This window comes from Hipposideros armiger, unplaced genomic scaffold, assembly GCF_001890085.2.
Source record: "Hipposideros armiger isolate ML-2016 unplaced genomic scaffold, ASM189008v1 scaffold_104, whole genome shotgun sequence".
Lineage (NCBI taxonomy): Eukaryota > Metazoa > Chordata > Mammalia > Chiroptera > Hipposideridae > Hipposideros > Hipposideros armiger.
The window spans coordinates 2,832,640-2,851,752 of NW_017731454.1; the positions used below are offsets into that span (position 1 = coordinate 2,832,640).

General features: G+C 33.0%; 1 protein-coding gene across 7 annotated transcripts in view; it reads left to right on the plus strand.

The window, feature by feature from the left end:
- The window catches only part of RIF1 (replication timing regulatory factor 1), a 57,407-nt gene that overhangs the window by 19,631 nt on the left and 18,663 nt on the right, over positions 1-19,113 (plus strand). For 6 of the 7 annotated variants that reach the window (XR_002124503.1, XM_019646548.1, XM_019646546.1 and 3 more), the window contains exons 10-22: positions 2,227-2,378; positions 4,033-4,138; positions 4,804-4,977; positions 5,205-5,315; positions 5,978-6,040; positions 6,283-6,383; positions 7,957-8,043; positions 8,683-8,756; positions 8,988-9,168; positions 10,536-10,643; positions 10,973-11,122; positions 14,705-14,804; positions 17,970-18,234. Coding sequence is in view for 6 of the 7 variants with exons in the window: in XM_019646548.1 (XP_019502093.1) it covers positions 2,227-2,378; positions 4,033-4,138; positions 4,804-4,977; positions 5,205-5,315; positions 5,978-6,040; positions 6,283-6,383; positions 7,957-8,043; positions 8,683-8,756; positions 8,988-9,168; positions 10,536-10,643; positions 10,973-11,122; positions 14,705-14,804; positions 17,970-18,234 (1,672 nt within the window). In the remaining variant the exon portion in view is untranslated. The remainder of the gene's footprint in view (positions 1-2,226; positions 2,379-4,032; positions 4,139-4,803; positions 4,978-5,204; positions 5,316-5,977; positions 6,041-6,282; positions 6,384-7,956; positions 8,044-8,682; positions 8,757-8,987; positions 9,169-10,535; positions 10,644-10,972; positions 11,123-14,704; positions 14,805-17,969; positions 18,235-19,113) is intronic. The other variant, XM_019646547.1, reaches the window with a different exon arrangement.

Genomic DNA, 19,113 nt, shown 5'->3' on the forward strand with positions numbered 1-19,113 from the left:
GAGCTCTTAACCAACTGAGCCACTCGGCCGGCCATTTATTTAATATCTTATTTAAGGGAATAAATTGATACCTAAAAATACAATTCAAAGACTAGGCATTACTGAAAATGACAGAAATAAAATTTGTTTTAAGCTATTTCAAAAACCAACAAAGTACAAAATAACAGTTGTGGCTTTCTCTTATTATGTACTAATGCTTGGTGGAGCACTTTATGTAATCACTCATTAAATCATCACAATAGACCTGAGGCAGTATTATTACTATTTTGGAGAGATTAAATAATTTATCAAGGGTCACATAGCCAATAGATGATAGGAAAAAAATTATGATTGTATGGAATAAAAATAGCAGTGACTGATGAACTTTTTTTTTCAGGACCTTTGGAACTGTACCTAATAGTGGGTTAACATTAATATATATAGAAGTGATTCCTTTTGATTTACCTTAACCATATCCTCCTGTCATTCCCTGGAGGCAGTTAGACATACAAGAAAGAGTATTTAACCCTAAAGTGGGTCAGTATTAGTACCTACTTAGTAACTGGGTAATTAATCTCTGGGTATAACTGATACTGTATATTCACCAGATCTACTAAGTAATGTTAATTTCATTTTCCCCTGCCAGAGATCATTGGTAATCTATTTTCTTCCTCTTTTTAATGTGTTTTATAGGGTGATTATTTACATTAACTATAAATACTTTTATTAAAAATATTGGTAAAAGTGCATTGCCAAGCACCAATTTTAATTGGAAAGTCACCTTTGTTGTTGTTGCTTATGAACTATTGGGTTGTCGGAAAAGTCATGACGTATTTTTTCTGTTTTTTGTTGCAAAAATGCATCATGACTTTAACGACAACCCAATATAAGCATGAGGTAATGTTCACGACTAAATCTGTTGGAATTATATATGGTTGAGTGTTAAAGCATAAAGTAGGAATGGTTTACAGAAGATTAGGTCCAGAGCTAGAGAGCTTATGAATGGACCCACAGTGTCACTAAGGAATCAGATGCCTGTCTTTCTGTCATCTTCAGTATGCCTTAGTTGCAGACTACAGAGAGGAGGGGAGGCAGAAGAACAGAAATGAATCCTAGCTGAGCCAACTATCTATAATGAGCATTCCAGAAATTCCGCGTATGGTACCATTTAAATTTCATTGGGTAGAATGGCTAAACAGGAGACGAGATAAGAAGTCAAAATAGGGCACCCATTACTGTCCTGAGTGAAAGCAGGTCTTATAACTAAGAGAATGGATTATTCTGTGGCAATTGGCAATCTCTGCAATAGGGGTTTTATTGTGGAGCTCCACTCATAAGTAGAGTTCAAAAAGGATTAGAGGATTTGTTCCCACAGTGATCTAACTTTATTTTCTTACAGAAAGGTTAATTGAAATGGCAGAATAGTTGTAAGAAATGTTGATGAATGTCATTTCACCAAATACTTGGCTTAGATGTTTCAAAACATCTGTCAAGTTTTGATAGGTTACCTGAGCATAGACTTTTTAATATATCCCCAGTTTCACACGTAATACACACTTTTGATAAATAATTTTGCTTAAAAAATTGGATTTAATTTTTATGACGAATTTTAACAATCTGATTAGTGTTAATATAATGTAGATCTGAATCTAGTTGAATCTGTTATATTTAGGTTTCCAAAATCTTATTAATGGCACCAACAGAATGCTTAATAAAATAAATTAGTAGTAAAATTTCAAAATAACAACTTTTTTTTTGACAGAATGTAAAACATGCCTCAATTTTTTAATCTGTAAAATGGGGATGAGACTATTAGAACAGCTTGGCATATTTGGCTTGACCGTTTTTTGTGGAGGACGGCCCTGTGTGTTGTAGGAAGTTAACAATGTCCCTGATGCAACCCACTACATGCCAGTAGCATTCTCCATACCCTTGCCTCTCAGTGGTAGCAATCAAAAAACATTGTAGGCAGTGCCAAATGTCCCTTGATGGGAAAATCACCCCTTGTACACAGCATTTAATAAATATCACTTATTCCTTATTTTGTTGTTATCTTCTGAAATGTTGTGGTCTAGCTGTATTGGAGTTTGTCAAGTGAAAATTCGGGGTGGAACAGCAACAGCTGGTGATTTAAAAAAAAACTTTAAATCTGAAAGGAAACTATTGCTCACTCATTCTTAAAATTTAATCTTTAATCTTTAGCTCTTAAATGTTTTAACCTGGGTGCCTATTTCATTTTCTTTTAAGAAATACTATGTAGTGCGAAAAGACTAAAATTATTAATGCAGCCTTTGAGTTCCATCCATGTGAGAACAGAAGCTCTAGCCCTAACAAAACTAGAAGTCTGGTGGTATTTATTAATGAGACTTGGACCTCATCTTCCTGCTAATTTTGAACAGGTAACATTACAAGTATTGACTAGAATACTTTTCCAAATATGTTCTTAAACCTAATGTTTCAGTATTATTTTTGCTGTGTTAGCAGGCCACATGTATAAAAGATCTTTTTTTCTCCTGAGACAGAATTTGAGGTCCTTTCCCTTAAAGGATATTCTCTAGTTGTCTGAAATGGAGCCTCTAAAGTCTTTTCAATCAGCAAGCACTTAAATATCTATTCTTACTTTAGAGACATTATGAAAGATTTCTAAAAAGGAATTTCATAGAGCTTAGAATATAACTGAAATAGAAATGAAGTGCTACACTGGGTAGATACAAAATTGGATTAATTCTTATTTTTTGTGTCCTTTTTTATAACGAATCATTTAAACCCCACCATGGCTTTTCAGCACTGTTAAAAATGATTTTACAAATTCCTTTGGATTTTTATATCTTTGTTGGTGTTTAGCCATAAGGCCTAATCTTTTCTATACCTTCTTGTTTTTGCAATTCCATCCTTGGTTTCTAAATTTTTTTATATAGTTAAGTAAAAATGGACAGCTCTGATAACTCTTTATCTTTTTCATTTCTTTATTGCTTATCTTGGATTTTGGAGTACATTTTACTTTTGGGTCTGTAGTACTTAGTCCTCTTCTAGTCTATATAAATACTTAACTATCTACCGTATTTGCCGGCGTATAAGACGACCCCCTAACATTTCCACTCAAAATACAGAGTTTGTTATATGGTCGGCTGTGTGCGATTTTGCGAGTGTGGTAAAATCGCATAACAGCAAAATCGCATAACAGCCGAGCATACACCCAGCAGCGCTGCTGATGCCTGAACGGTATGTGGAATGAAGTGGGCGGGCATCGGGAGGCCACTATGGCACGGGGCAAGCACTATGGGCAGTTTATCTGAAGTGTACCTGGCGTATAAGACGACCCCCCACTTGGAGGCATATTTTTCAGCACCAAAAAATCGTCTTATACACCGGCAAATACGGTATATATAAATAAGTGCTAAATGTGTTCTTGGGAAGGGAGACTTTAAATATGCTTGAATTTTTTTAGCAAGTTCATTTTAATTTTGAATTTTTAATATATTAAGGCTTTTAAACTTAATAGAATATGAAGTAATTGAAATTGGACATTGATACGTAATATAAAATTGGAACCGTAGTTATTCCAAATTCTACCATTATAAGGTCCTATCAGGCTAATCTTACCCAGTTGTCTCACATTCATTGGCATAATTTATTCATTGGCTAGATTTGACTGGTATTAAAATGATCTTAGAAATGAGTTTGAAGTTGATTCAGTTCATATTTTTTTAGCGTGTTTTTTAAAAAGCTTGAAATGAGTCTGTCTACCAACAGCATTAAAACTTGGGTAGGTTTTTCATGCAAAAATTATTTATGTGTATAATTTTCCATCTGGAATTTAGAACTGAAATTGATAGATGGTATGCATTTAGGGCAAATACAGTTATAATAACTTTCACTTTTCCAGATTTCGTTTTTAGCCTATGCATTAAAAAAGCCAATAAAAGTCAACATATTGAAAGAATTTAAACTGCTTAAAGAAATTTAACTATATTATGCAAGGCTTTTCAAAAATGAAAATTATGCAGTTTACAGATAATCTTTTTGTTTTTGTTTTTTTAATTACCCCAACAGGTTTGTGTGCCTCTAATTCAAAGCACAATAAACATTGACTCTAATACTTCACTTCAAGGCAGTTTATCTCGTATAGCTATTTCTCCTATGACCCCTGTAAACAAAGGTAAGAGGCATTCTTGTTTTTTTATCTTTTTTAAAAAAATGCTTTGCGTAAAGGTTTTGCTCGGTGTTATTTACATAAAATGAAGCACTTCATAATTTTGTCTTGCCTGTCACAAAGTCCGTTATATGTTCTTGGTTGACTGTTTTCTGTATGTGTTAATGTTACTGCTGTAATTGCATTGTTGTAGTTCGAAAAGATGAACTTTTTTCCAGTCCATTGTGTGAGGTGCATTACAGACAGTTGTGTTTGTTTCAGAACCAGAATCTTAGAGCTCTTCCTAAAGACAACAGATCTTACAGATGTAAGAAATATGGCTTAGCATGTATACCATTCAAAGAAAAGCATTTACTATTATTATTATTATTTTGTTAGCTATTCTGAGCCAAATTTTTATATTTAAGTTTCAGGAATTCTTGCATATTAATAATTCAGGATATGTATTAATACCTGGGAATTATAGTCACTTTAATGGTGTGTGACACTCTTTTTCCTAACCTAATTAGGATTAATTGGAGTTCTGTTAGTTTTAAAGAAAAACTTCAACTTTTATTTGAGAAACACTATTTACTTTTAAAGGTACATTTCATTGAAAGATTGTAAACAATGTCATTTGGATAGCTAATGTACCCTTACACAACTTACCTTCTTATTTGTTTGTTTTAAAGGTGCTTCCCCATATGGATCCTCTGTAACTACCCGGATGAACTTGAGTTCGAATTTTAGTGGAATGGCCACTATCCCCTCAATTCAACTTTTAGGACTTGAAATGTTACTTCATTTTTTGTTGGGCCCAGAAGTTTTGAATTTTGCCAAGCAAAACAAACTTGTACTGAGCTTAGGTATTTGTTTTAAAAATACTTCAATTATTAAAATAGTTCAGAACATATAGTACATTGGGGTAAGGAGAGACGTTAATTTTCCCCGCAGCCAACATATTCTGTAATTATGTCTGATATAAGTACGTCTTTTTAATAGAAAACATGTCAGACCACCTAAAATTTTATATTGAGAAATTTATTTCATAAAGCTTTGGTTTTGCATAATTGTCTCTTCTTCCCTCTTTTAGAGCCACTTGAACATCCATTAATCAGCAGCTCTTCCTTTTTTTCCAAATATGCAAATACACTTATCACTGCTGTTCACGATAGCTTTGTTGCAGTTGGAAAAGATGCTTCTGGTAAATATTTAAGATTTTTTAAAATTGTTTAAAAAACAAAATAGTAAATATTTATATGGTCCCACATTTTAGCTAGATTGTGCTACAAGAGCTCTACATGTAATTCATTTAATCCTCATAGTAACCTCCTATGTTAGTTTTGCAGATGAGGAATTTCCATTGCTCAGAAAAGGAACTTGTGCAAAGTCACAGTAAGTGGTGGAGCCGTAATTCAAACCCAGGCTCTATTGCACCAAAATCTATACCTAAACTCCTGTGATCTACAGCCTATCAAATGAGGAGAAATTTCATAAGTAAAATAGCTTGCTATTTAACTGGCTGGGCAATTTTTTCTAATGGTTTTCAAGTATCCTTCTGAACCTTGTTTTTCCTTGTCTAAAAAGTTCAAGGTGTTCAAAACAGAAAATACAGATGATAGAAAAAAATAAAATAATTAACTGTAGATACAGGACCTAGTGCTAATATGTTACAGTCCTTTTAAAAAACACATTTCTTGATTTAAATAACAATGAAGTGATAGGGTTTTATAAACTGATTACAAGGTTGAATATTACAAGGAGAATTATATCCTAAATTAACTATTCTTCAATTTATTTCTTTAGTGTAAAGATGAAAGTGGGTGCCTTTAGTCATATCTATTTTGTTATGGTTTATTTTGACAGATGCAGTTGTCAGTGCTATTTGGAAGGAGCTTATTAGCTTGGTGAAGTCAGTTGTTGAATCAGGTAAGCACTGTAATACTGATTCAGTGATTTTATAGCCCTCGGTGAATTGTTTGGCTTTCATATATTAAATTTATTTAAAAATATTTTTGAAGTATATCTTCCAGACTTTACTTTTAAACAAAGCACTTTCTTGATTTAGTAAATTAATTCTCATAGCTTGTAAGTGTATATTTTTACCCCTAAAAGTATTTGTATGTTTAAAAGTACACACCTCTGTCACCCCTCCTTTTGCTTGTTGATAGGCAACAAAAAAGAGAGACCGGGTTCTGAAGTTTTGACCCTTTTATTAAAATCTTTGGAAGCCATAGTGAAATCAGAAGTATTTCCTGTATCAAAAACACTGGTAAGTATAATACCTATATGTTGGAGTTTAAAAATCACACTCTGAAATTGAATTTCCTGTTGAAGATACTTGCACAGATCAGGATTTAGGAAAACATCAAGTATTTATCAGCAGCTTGACCCTGTAGTAAATGCTGTTCATTGACTTCAGAGTCATTTGAAAACTTAATAAAGTAAGTGGCTGTAATGGCAACTGTAAAAATCTTCCAGTGATTAAAAAAAAGGATAAGCCACACAGAAAATGGAGTGAAGGATATGAAACTGGAACTGAAGAAACTCAGATGAATACTAATTTTATGACAAGATTGCTAAACTACACTGATTGCCCTTTTGTAAATTTTAAAAAAAGTCTGCCAATAATCTTATGGCACTTTTGTGTTTTAAATGAACTGTTCTTTAACCAACACAGTGACTTTGGTACTAAACATCTTTTTTATCCTAGGTAGTAGTAGAGAAAGTAAAAGCTAATTAGATACACTTTTTATAATAATGAATCTCCCAAAATAAGCTGCAGATGAAGCAAACTATATACTCTTACATAAATTCTAAGTCTGTTTCCTGAGTACTGTGACAATATGTATCATGGCAGTAGAACACAGTGGTTAATAGCAAGGGCTCTGGAGCTGACTAGGTTGAATGTCAGCCTAATTATTTATTAGCTGAGTGAAGTTGGGCAGTTTGTCTACTCTCTTGTCCCTTTGTAAAGAGAGAATGTAGTGTTAATAACTGAGTTGACACATGCAGAACACTATGGACCAGGATCAAAATGAGCTAATAAATGCTGTTCATTATTATCATTAGTGTCTGCTTCAAATGACTATATGTGAAAGCATGTTTTCACTAATAACATAACCCTTTTTGTCATATTATGTCACTTTAGCTCTATAGTTCAGGTTAGTATTGGTATAGTAATATTTTTGGACAGCAGTTTGGTAAGCTTGTCACATTTGAGAGACGTGTCTTAGACACAGCTTGTAGTTAGCAATCGTTAGAAATATTTGCTTTTGGCACTAGTGAGTACATAATTCATTGAAGAATTTCTTTTTGTGGTGTAAAAAGATAGGAACAGCCTTAAAGGCCATTAATAGAAAAATGTTTGCATAAACTATGCACATTCATACAACAGTTAAGAATGTGTCTACAAATATTGATGTGAATACTCTTAACACAGTCAGATGAAGGTCAATTCCACAGTATCTCACAGTATACTATTGTAAGTGGTATAAAACAATATGACAGCCAGCCCAGGGAGTTAATGTTCCTTGATATACTTACATATGTGAAAATTATATGGCCTAGAAAAATAAACTCAAAACTGATCACATTGACTATCCCTGAAAATAAAGGACTTTGTCATTTTATTTTTTATTTTTCTGTATTAGGACTTTTTTTAAACTAATGCAAATGTATCCACATTAATATATAAACATTACTGTATTTTAAGTTGAACTAATGAGAATGTATTTAATGAATATTACAATAAATTGTTAAAAATACTGTAAATACTACTAGATTTTTATTAAAGTACTATTTTTTATGGCTAACTTATAGTAAAACTTTTTATCTTTCTTTAGGTCCTCATGGAAATTACAATTAAAGGACTTCCTCAGAAAGTATTAGGTTCACCAGCATATCAGGTTGCTAATATGGATATTCTTAATGCAAGTATCTTAAATGTAATGATATGATTAAAATTAGCCACCCCCCAAAAAAAGTTCCATGATTTCCTTTTCTTAAAATAGTGAGACTTAGACTATAAAATTTTGAGAATTTGATTTTGATATGCTCATAATGTTCAAAGAAAAAATTGATAGACATAGTAATAGATTGATGTAAAGAATTAAATATGGCACTATTAATGGAACTATTTTCAGGGATTATAAAGGGTTTCAGAAGGAAAGTTTTCTCTTTTGCTTGTACCTAATGTTAGTGCTGGTTACTGTTATAAACTTTGGAAGATTAGTACTAAACATGGCTTAATTATGGTGACATGTACTTAATATCTGTAGAATCTAGGTATTGTTAGTCCAGCAAGTTTTAAGTTAACCATTCTTCCTATATCTGGAATCTCTCACCGTTTCTCTATAGATGGGACAGCTGTAATAAAATATAAGGAGCTTGATTGTTATGTGTAGTTTATGGAAATAATATTTGCTATCTTTTTTGTCATATCCTAAGGAATGTCAAAAGTTAAATTTCTCAAGCTTAAAAGGATCAAGCTTCACATAATTGTAGAAAACAAATGTAACAAGATTGTACTTTGTAACAAGAAGATTGACTACGATCTCATCTTTTTTTAGGGAACTCCTGCTTTGTTCTTAATTCAATTAATTTTCAACAATAATTTATTGGAATGTGGTGTAGAAGATGAAAGGTAATTTAAACTGAAAACATTTATGTTTATCTTGGAAAGGTGGTTATGTGATGAACAAGATTCTTTTGAGTTAACATACTATATCAAATTTTTTAAAAATTAAAGCAAAAGTAAAATTTGGCATTCATTCCTTATTTCCATGTCAGTTATTTTTAGAATTTTGTTACAGTACAATTAATGTATTTTGGCAAAATATACAGGTTAATGCATGGTTCAAAATTTTTTCTTCAGGTTTTTTCTTAATCTGGAAACACTTGTAAGTTGTGTTCTTTCTGGTCCAACTTCACCACTAGCTTTCAGTGACTCTGTTTTAAATGTTATTAATCAAAATGCAAAGCAGTTGGAAAACAAGGAGCATCTCTGGAGAATGTGGAGTATTATAGTCACACCATTAACTGAATTGATTAATCAGGTATGATATAAAAGTCTGCTACGTATTTATATTTCCCCCCAAATTTAAGGAATTCTTGTGGTGAAACAGATAGAAGCTTGGGTTTAAATAAAAGATACTAAGTAATTCTTTCCTGTGGGATTGGTTAATTTTCTACTCTTTAGATTAGTTGATTTCATTGCCTTTCTGCCTTATTGCTCAAGAAAGTATAACTTAAGGGCTACTAATCCGGACTGTTTTCTCCATTGGTTATAAAGCCAGAAGGCTCATATATGATATGTATAAACTCTCATATTTATATCTAGGTGTCTTTCAGTATTTGTACTACGGGGATTAATAAAGGTCATTTTGATTAGACTGTGTGATAGGATTCCCACGGTGAATCCATGTTGGTGAAGCCCTATAGTAGTCCCTAAATCAGTAATCTGTTAAGAGTTGATGAACCCTTACATGTAAATACTTAAAAAACATGGCAATATTGGCAGGATATGGAGCTCAAGTTCTGTCACTATTAGTGTTTGTCACCTGCTTTATCAATCCTTAAGTAGTAGTACTTTTGGGAAAGTATTTCACTGTAACACAAGTGAAATAAAGACTCCAAAGAATTTATTTTAAGTGATAGTGCAGTCGCCCTTATTTTGGCTACTCAAGCCAGCACACCATTAAACATATTCTTCTGGAAGAAAATAAGTTTGCATTCCTAAATGGTTTCCCACTGTTTGAAGGATAGCAAGGCCCTTTTTATAAGTCCTTGCTTGAATGTTACATTCTGTATATAGTAAAAGATTTTGGAGTCACCTCTGGGATTCTTGAGGACTTAAAACACAGTTCATTGTTTCCCAGAGTAGCTGTAATAAATTACCACAAACTGGTGGCTTAAAACAACAGAACTTATTATCTTAAAGCTCTGGAGGCCAAAAATTCAAAATCATGGTGTTGGCAGGGTTTATTTCTTCTGGATCTCTGAGGGAGGAGAATCTGTTCTATGCCTCTCTTAACTTTGGGGGTTAAAGGGCATTTTTGGATTTCCCTTGGCTGGTTTGGCAATTAACCCATAACTTTTAATCTCCCAATGGCATTTCCCCTTAAATTTTCTTTCTTTGGAAGAAACCTTTAATTGAATTAGGGCCACCCTTATCCAAATATGACTTTTTTTTTTTACTTGATTATATCTGCAAAGACCCTACATATTTCCACATAAGGTCACATTCATAGTTGGAGATGTTAGTAGTTCACCATCTCTTGAACATTGGGGGACACAATTCTACTCACTACGTATCGTGTGTGTGTGTGTGTGTGTGTGTGTGTGTGTGTGTGTGTATAGATGTTACTACTTCTGATACTAGAATTAGATGGTAATTTGTCTAACTTCATTTTTCTTGTTTCAGACCAATGAAGTGAATCAAGGTGATGCCTTAGAACATAATTTTAGTGCCATCTATGGTGCATTGAGTTTACCAATAAACCATATTTTTTCAGTACAGAAATTCCCAGTGGTAAGGTCATTTCAAATTTTTACTTCTGGAATTTGCCTTTTTCTGAAAGCATTATTTCACCTTTTATAATGAATTTCTACAGAATTTTTTCTTAAACTAAGACTTCCTTATGACTTAATTAACTTAGGGACAAGGAAAATGGTGAAAGAGAAGTTCCTTTTACCCTTAATAATTGCTGGTTTTGTGGTATTACCACGGTTCTTCGATTAGAACTCTGAGGGTAGCAAACTTATTACCTAACGCTAGTCTCTTTGACACTTTTTAAAGATGCATTCTATTAGGTTTTGACATGTAGATACACATTTAAAACTTTTTTTTGCTGTTATCAGGCCACCATGAAGACCTTACTCAGAACTTGGTCAGAATTATATAGATCATTTGCCCGCTGTGCTGCTTTGGTGGCAACTGCAGAAGAAAATTTGTGCTGTGAGGAGCTTTCGTCTAAGATAATACCCAGTTTGGAAGAAGAAGGCCATTTAGTGAGTTTATCCCGAAACTGACCTTTTTTGTGTTTACAGGATTCTTTTCAAGTAAATAGAGAACATTTGTAAACTATCATTTACTAATGCTTTTAGTTTGTAAGTGACTAAGGTAATACATAAAACAAGCAACAGCTTTGGAGGAAAAATAGTTTTGTTTCGGACTCTTAAGTTCCATGTTTCAGGACCATTACCAGTGATGCGCTTTTACCACTCTGTTGTGTACTGACTTGTCCCTGTGACCTTCTGGATTATCAATACAAGGACCTTGCTTGTTCATCTCTTAGAGCATAAAGTCAGTCCTTCGGAAGTTTGTAGACTTACGTAGGTCCCTTTTCACTCCTTTCACTTACTCAATAAAAAGGACAGCTGTCAACAGTTTGGTATGTGTCGTTCCGGAACAGACCTCTTTCTTTGTATTTACATATACTTTATGTATTAATACTCATGTACATGAATACAGTGTTCTTGCCAGCTGTATTTATTACCCTGAAGCATTCTTTTTTCATATGAAAAGATGGATTTCTAGCTTTTGATAATGGCTACCACTGGTGAGAAGAGTGGAGGTGTCTACCAAGAGCTAGAAATCCATCTTTTCAGATTTTTAAATGCACTTATAATATCCTCTTTTTATAAAATATTGTCACAATTCTGATTATTGTGATTTTGATATGATAGAATATGTCGTAGTGACTTAAAAATTGGAAATTTGATCTTGTTACTTTTAAAAACTTCTGTAGCTTTCTGTTGCATTTGGAGTAAAAATCTGAACAGCTTACACAGCTGCCCATGAAGTTTGTGCCTCTGAGGGATCTTTCTTAATTAGGCTTATTTCTATCATAATACCTTATTTCCTTTTTGGCACTTAATCTCAAAATCCATTTGTATACTTCAGTATGTTGCTTCACCCACACTATATGACGTTAGGGACATTCCGTCTTGATTGTATTCCTGACTTTTATCTGGCACATAGACAGTGTCTTTGTTGAATGCTTTTGTAACTGTTAGGGAGAAGGTTGACACTGTTTTCACCTTTTTTTTTCCCCAATGATTTTTATTGGGGAATTGGGGGGGGGGAACAGACAAGTTGATGTCCATTTTTTCTTCAGTCTAGTTGTGGAGAATGTCGCTTCACTGGCCCATGTTGGTATTATCATTGCGCTCTTCCTGGCTGAGGCAGATCGGTCGCCAGCCTTTGGATGGCCGCTCATGGCAGCTCATGCCCACTGCCGGCCAGCCCCACTGTAGTCAGTGCTGTCCCCCGGGACACCGCAGCTCAGCTCCAGGTTGAGCTGTTGTTCATCATCTTAGCTGTAGAGGGCGCAGTGTCACTGACCCTCATGTGGGATCCGAACCAGGGCCCTGCTGCTCAGAGCTGCGTACCAATCCAACTCTTAACCAACGTGCCACTCGGCCCGCCATATACTCATACTTTTTAACTTACTAAGCAATATAAAGAAAATTGCATTAAACTGTGAAGTTTAACAAATTGTAGTGAGATACTTGTGTAGTCACCACCAGGGACTGTTAATAGAGCATTGTCAGCACCTCAAGCTGTCCTGTACGTTTTGAATCACAATGCCCTCCTCTCCCCAGGATTAATTACTACCCTGACTATTTTTGATAATGTTTGTGTTTCTTATGTTTTTACTATATATATGCACTATAAAAATATATTTTACTATATATATATATATATATATTTGTTTAGCATTGCTCCTTTTTTGAATTTTATATGAATAAAATCGTACTGTATGTCTTTTGGGCTCATTGTTATATGTTGTTTCACAGAATTCATTAACTTTCATCACTACATATTCCATTATATGAATTTAGGATTTTCTTTGTATATATTTATCAATTTATTTAACCTTAATGTAAGCATATAAGTAAATATGGGAGTCTTTTAATAAGTATATTTAATCCTCATATAATAAGAAATAAGAGTATATGTTCTTATCCTTTACATCTTTGTTTTTTTATCTTTAATATTTTTAAAATTTCTTTGCCCTAAAAAAAAAAAAAAGAGAGAGAGACAGAGACTCCACTTCCCAGAAGCCTGTTGTTACCCATGCAACCTATCTAACATTTTAATCAGGCTTTTTATACTTCGCAGTTTTCTAATGTTTTCTGTATTATATATCCTATTTCTTTCAGATACTACTCTTAAATCTGTCAAATTGAAAGTGTTAAGCTCTGTAACACTCTACCCCAGCATTGAAAATATTGCTATATCACTATTTCACACATTTTTATATTTGTCACCTTCCAGGTTTTTTACAAAATATGAATTTTAGTTACACTTACTTATGTAGGTATGATAAGCTTGGAAAAATTTTTTTTAATTGAAGATTTTTGGTTACTCTCTGGTTTCTTATACCCCAGTTTTTTATCCTTGCTTTGCTTTACCATATTTTATTCTTTAAGAGAAAAAGGATTAATTGTCAGCAAACATATATTTATATGACTGATGTCTCATCTAATATGTAATCAGTTCATTAGTTATGATTTTTAGGTTTCAGAAAATTTCTGTCACAGAGTTTTGAAGTGAAGTTATTGTTCGTTATCTGGCTTCTGTTGCAAATGCATAGTTTGATACTAATTTTTTTCTTAAGTTAGCTTTTTTTGTTCTGTAAAGTTTTAGAATTTTTCTCTTGTCTTTGAAATAGACATTTCACCAGGTGTGTCTTGAGGCATCTTTTTATTAATAAATTATCCTTTTAAATACTGATAGACCATTTCAGTCTAAAGAGCTGTGGCTTCATCTGAGGAAAATTGCCTTGCTTTAGTGATGCTCCTCAGTCCTTTTGAGTACTATGTTACGTGGTTTTTTTAGACCTTTTGGGTTTATCTTCTGTGTCCTTTACCTTTTCTTTCTCTATATCTGTTTTGCTTTTGGTATTGCTTTCTGGGAGCTTGATATTTCTGTGTCCATTTCTTTGTAGTTTAAATGCTGAGTTATTTTATAATAGTTTTGTTTTTACACTTAATGTTCTTAAATGGATATGATTTTCTCTGACCTTTGAGGATATTAGGTTCCTTCTCTGTTACTAGCTGTTTTGCTCATGGACAAGGCTGGTAGCTGGAATGTGGTTTTTTATCCAGGAGAGAGAGCCTCTGTTTTCTGGCTTTGCTAGCAAACTGTCATTAACAGGCATCCTTTTTGTAATTGTGATCAAGAAGGAAACACCATTTCTACAAGAGTGTGTAGATTGTCATCTGGACTGGCCCTACATGTGGTTTTCACAGGTTAATTAGGGAGCACTGCCTACCCTAGCTCTTTTCATTCTCAAATTATTGGTTTGTATGCTGACTTTATGGGCATCTTAAAGCTGAATTATTTTCTCTCAATGTTGAGAAGCAAAAAGTATAGCACTAGGCACAACAGTTAACTGGGAAATATTCATAACCATATACTTAATGTAGCTTATATGATATAAGCTATGATGTCTGTGTTCTTATATATTACATTTGGGAGTAAAAGAGTAAAAGTCATATTTTTTTGGTTCCTGCTTACTATTTTGAGAACTATGCTAGTAGTTGTAAGGTTCTAATACAATACTTTTAACTATTCTTCCCTAGAATTTGTTGTTCTTGGATAGGATCGTTCATATTATTACTGTAATGGTTGATTGCATCGACTTCTCACCATATAATATTAAATATCAGCCCAAAGTTAAATGTAAGTATTTCCTTTACCTTTATTTGTTCACCCAATATTTCATAAACATGGCTGTCTGAACTGTTGTCAGAGCACATGTTAATAGCTTTCACCACCTCATTTTACTTACTTTTAACATTATATAACCATGTCAGTTACTATGCTAGATCTCACATGAGTACACTCATTTTCTCTCTCTCTCACCCACACACACAAAATATTTTTACTCCTTTTTACAATGCAGAAAGATAAATATTGTTCTGTCTAGAAATCGCCTAATATAAGCGATTTGACTTACTCCATCTGGTGCAAGGAATTATCTGGACAAGAAACTTTGACATTTGTTAAAATGTTCTTGTTTGGTAGCTTGATTTGAAATAATCGCTGAGCTGACATTAAATTGAATAGAAAATCATGGCAATGGTTAATTGATTATGGTTTACAATAAATTTAAACTGATTTTAAAATTTTAACTTAGTTAAAATTGGGGACAGCTGACAATAGTAAGTTAATCTGATTTTTAAAACTACATGCCTTGGTTAATTTTAAATAATATTGTAATAATTACTGACCTATTTTAATCTAATTCTTTGAAATTAAATGTTTTCACCGTTGATTATATGCTTATACTATACAGAAAGTAACCTTTCAGTAATGGAAACTATTTATGTTTAAAGGTATTACGTTTCCTGTATAAAGATTAGGAACATAATTAATTTTCCTTTAATGAGATCTATCATTGATGAATTAGTGTAAAGATTTCTAGAACATAGAATATTTTTAGGAGTGTGTGGGTGTGTGTATGTATGTATGAACGTATATTTGTGTTTCAGTTTCTGTTTTTACTAAATAGTAATATAGAGAAACATGTTAAGTGCCTAAAGTGTATTTATTATAGGTCCGAGCTTCCCAGCCTCAATGCCACAGAAACAAGTTATAGATGTGCTTAAATTTTTTACTACAGCCCCCCCTCTCTGGCTGAACAGGACCTAATCTGATTACTTCAATGTGTCAGAAAAATAAAATTGTCTCTTAATACCATAACTGTAAAAACATTGTAAACAAATGATATCAAATTATTTTGTAAGCCACTAAAGTTTGGTAAGGCCACGATGATGAGCCTCATGTTGACACAATTTTATCTATATTGTTACTTCAGAACGGTTAGAATCAAACCCACAATTACAAATATCTTTTGTCTTTTTTACCCCTTGCTTTGCAAGAGGTGTACTTGTTTAAATTTAATGAAACTGGGGGAGATTTCTAAAATAGTGCCAGTGGATGAGGAGAGGAAATAAATATCAGACATAGTTAAAAGAAAATAGTTATTATTAATGGGTATGTATCAGGATCACTTTGGGTTTTTGATAACTTATAATAATTTCAGTTTTAGAGAAACATTACAGGAATTATACACACATAACCTCATTTCCTATTCCTAGATTTCTCAGTTAACAGTTGATATCATTTTTTTTTTATCTTCTCCCCTCCCCCCGTTTATACATTTTATTCGTTCTTTTTTTTTTTTGAACCCTGTCAAAGTACGTTTTAGACAATCTTGAGTATGGAACAATTCCTAGGCCTTGTCTTTTATAACCTCCAAAAGTGAAGAACACAGGCAGACTTACTTTTTGAGAATCCCTCGATCTGGGCTTGTCAATATTTCCTCAAAATTAGATTCCGGTTTTATTCATTTCTTTATAGGGATACTGCAGAAGTATGCTGGGGTTTTTTCCAGTGCAGTATGCCTGCAGGCACACAATGTCAGTTTGTCCCATTACTGGTGATATTAATAACAATCCAATAACAACTATTTGGTTAAGATAGTATCTGCCAGTTCTTCCACTGTAAATACTTATAATTAAAATATTAATGTTTCGTAGCAGATACTTTGAGATATATAATTATTCTGTCCCTCAACAAACTTTGAGCCACGAGTTTATCATTCGTTGATGCTTTTTGCCTGAAACACTATGATTCCCAAAGTGAGAGTTTATGTCTCCAAGGAACATGGTTCCTTTTAGCTAAGAATGGCATTTAGAAACTAAGATCTGGGCATTGCTACTAAGGTGTCACTGCTTCTGGATCCTCTCAGTGGATAGAGGTTGGAAATAAGTGTGTTTGTGAACTACATAGTTACTATCTGTTTCTCTAGATATATGTTGTGACCATCTAGTATCACATGGTTTAATCTAGCCTTACCCTCTTCTGTATTTACCTACCTTCTGTAATAGTGAGAAAAATAGTCCCATTACCTTCAGTATATTCATTGTTTGATCAATTTCTTGTATGTAACCAGTCTCCTGACTCAAGGGCTGTCTTCTCAGCCTCAGTATCCTGGCCAAAATGTCTGGGTAGCCTTTCCAATTTATATGTGATACTGATTCTAGGGAGGTAAGTTCACTTCCTTTTAGTAGCAGCACTTGTTTTTCATTTCACCACAAGATATTTTTAATTAACAAGCACTGAATTAGAGTTTTCTCTTAAATCTGATATATAATACCTTAACTTAAAAGAATGGGAAACAGACGTATTTTTGGAATGGGTACGATTTTCTTAACAAGACAAATGCAGGATTATCGCTATAGGTAGGTATCTGAAGAGACATGGAGTCTAAGAAGGGTACAAAGTAAAGTCTAATAGTATTTTTAAGATACATCTTTTTCTTTAAATCTAGGCCTTTTTTTGTATTCTTTATAAGGACTTGGATCGCTTGCTTGTTCAGTGGTATTTCTGGGGGTTCAGTGTACTATATTGATGAGCCAGAAAGCAATAATTTCTAAGGGAAATTTTGTTTCTTATTTTTTAAACTGACTTTTAAAATTTAATTTTAGAACCTATCATATAATTTAGTACTTTCTTAGAAATTATTTGTTGAAATTCTGAGTAAAATAAAAATTTGAAATGCATTTTATAATTCCTTAGAGAAAATAGGTTAATTTTTCTGGAATTCTTATTATAGATCTGCCAAACAGTTTCTTTTATCTCTAATCCTGTTTTAAAGATAATGTTGTAGTCACATTTATCCATTAATGTTATATATATCATTTTAAGATTTGTGGGTATCACTACAGCAACATGTATATTAGATGTATGTGTCATTTAAATGTTAGGTATAAATTATAAAGATGGACAGTGGCACTTTTCAAAGTACTTGAGTTTTTAATAAATTCAATTTTATCTTAGCACCGAAGAGAGCTGCAGATTGGTCCAAAAAGAAGAAAGAGCCCCTAGGAAAATTGGATTCTTTATTTAAACTTATTGTGAGAGTCATGTATTCTTTCCACACTCTGAGCCTTAAGGAAGCACATTCCGATACTCTTCTCACCGTTGGCAACTCAGTCATCAGCATTCTTTCCAGTGTACTTGGACATATTTCTTTGCCTTTTATGATCCGAAAAATATTTGCAACTTTGACAGGACCTCTGACACTATTTTACAAAAACTCAAAGTAAGTATTTGGGCCTAATCGTTTTGAAGTAAATGCATATAATTTAGATCTAGGTAACAAACTGTTGTTGTTGCCCTTATCAGCTTTGTTGTTATAGGTTGTAATTTTCTACAATTTAGTGGAAAGGATAATACATAAATAGGAAGTAGGAATTGCAAGTCCTTTTATTTTGCGTGCTAGTCCAACCCCCTTTTGTGCATATCTTTTTAGATTTGTTAATGCAAACAAGTATACCTATTAAATGTGTGATCAATGTGAAAGCATACTTGATGGACTATTTTGCATTTAAGTATTTGGTTTGCACTAAATATATTGTGTGCATCTTGCTTGCACCATACACCTAAGAATCTCATTCTCTTTAATGTAGACATAGGGTTCCGTGAAACTTTTTACCCAGTTTCCTGTTGGTGGACATATGTTTTTTCTAGCCTTTTCCCTCATAACTAATAATATTGCAGTTGAACAACAAAAAGCATTGCCCACATTTGCTACTATTTCTGCAGAACAAGGTCCTAGAAGTGAAATTGTAGGATCCAAGGGTATGCACATTCAAATTTATGAATTACCCTTCCAAAGTTTGTATTAATTTACTTTGAATTGTACCAAACAGTGCCTTAAAATAGTCACCTAAAAAGTAACATAGCTTTTAAAAGCATTTTGAAAGGACTTTTTAAAATGAAATTCACAGAGAAACTTTTAGGAACATTATAAAGTACAAAATAGAACCCCAAATCGGTTAGCTTTTTGCAGATCTTTTTTTATAGTTCTTAATCTTCATTAGAAATAATTCATACTTTTTAAAATGGTACAAAAATAAGTAACTTATTAATACTTTGAGGTCTATTCCAGATGTTTTTCTATGATTCATTTTTTAAAGAT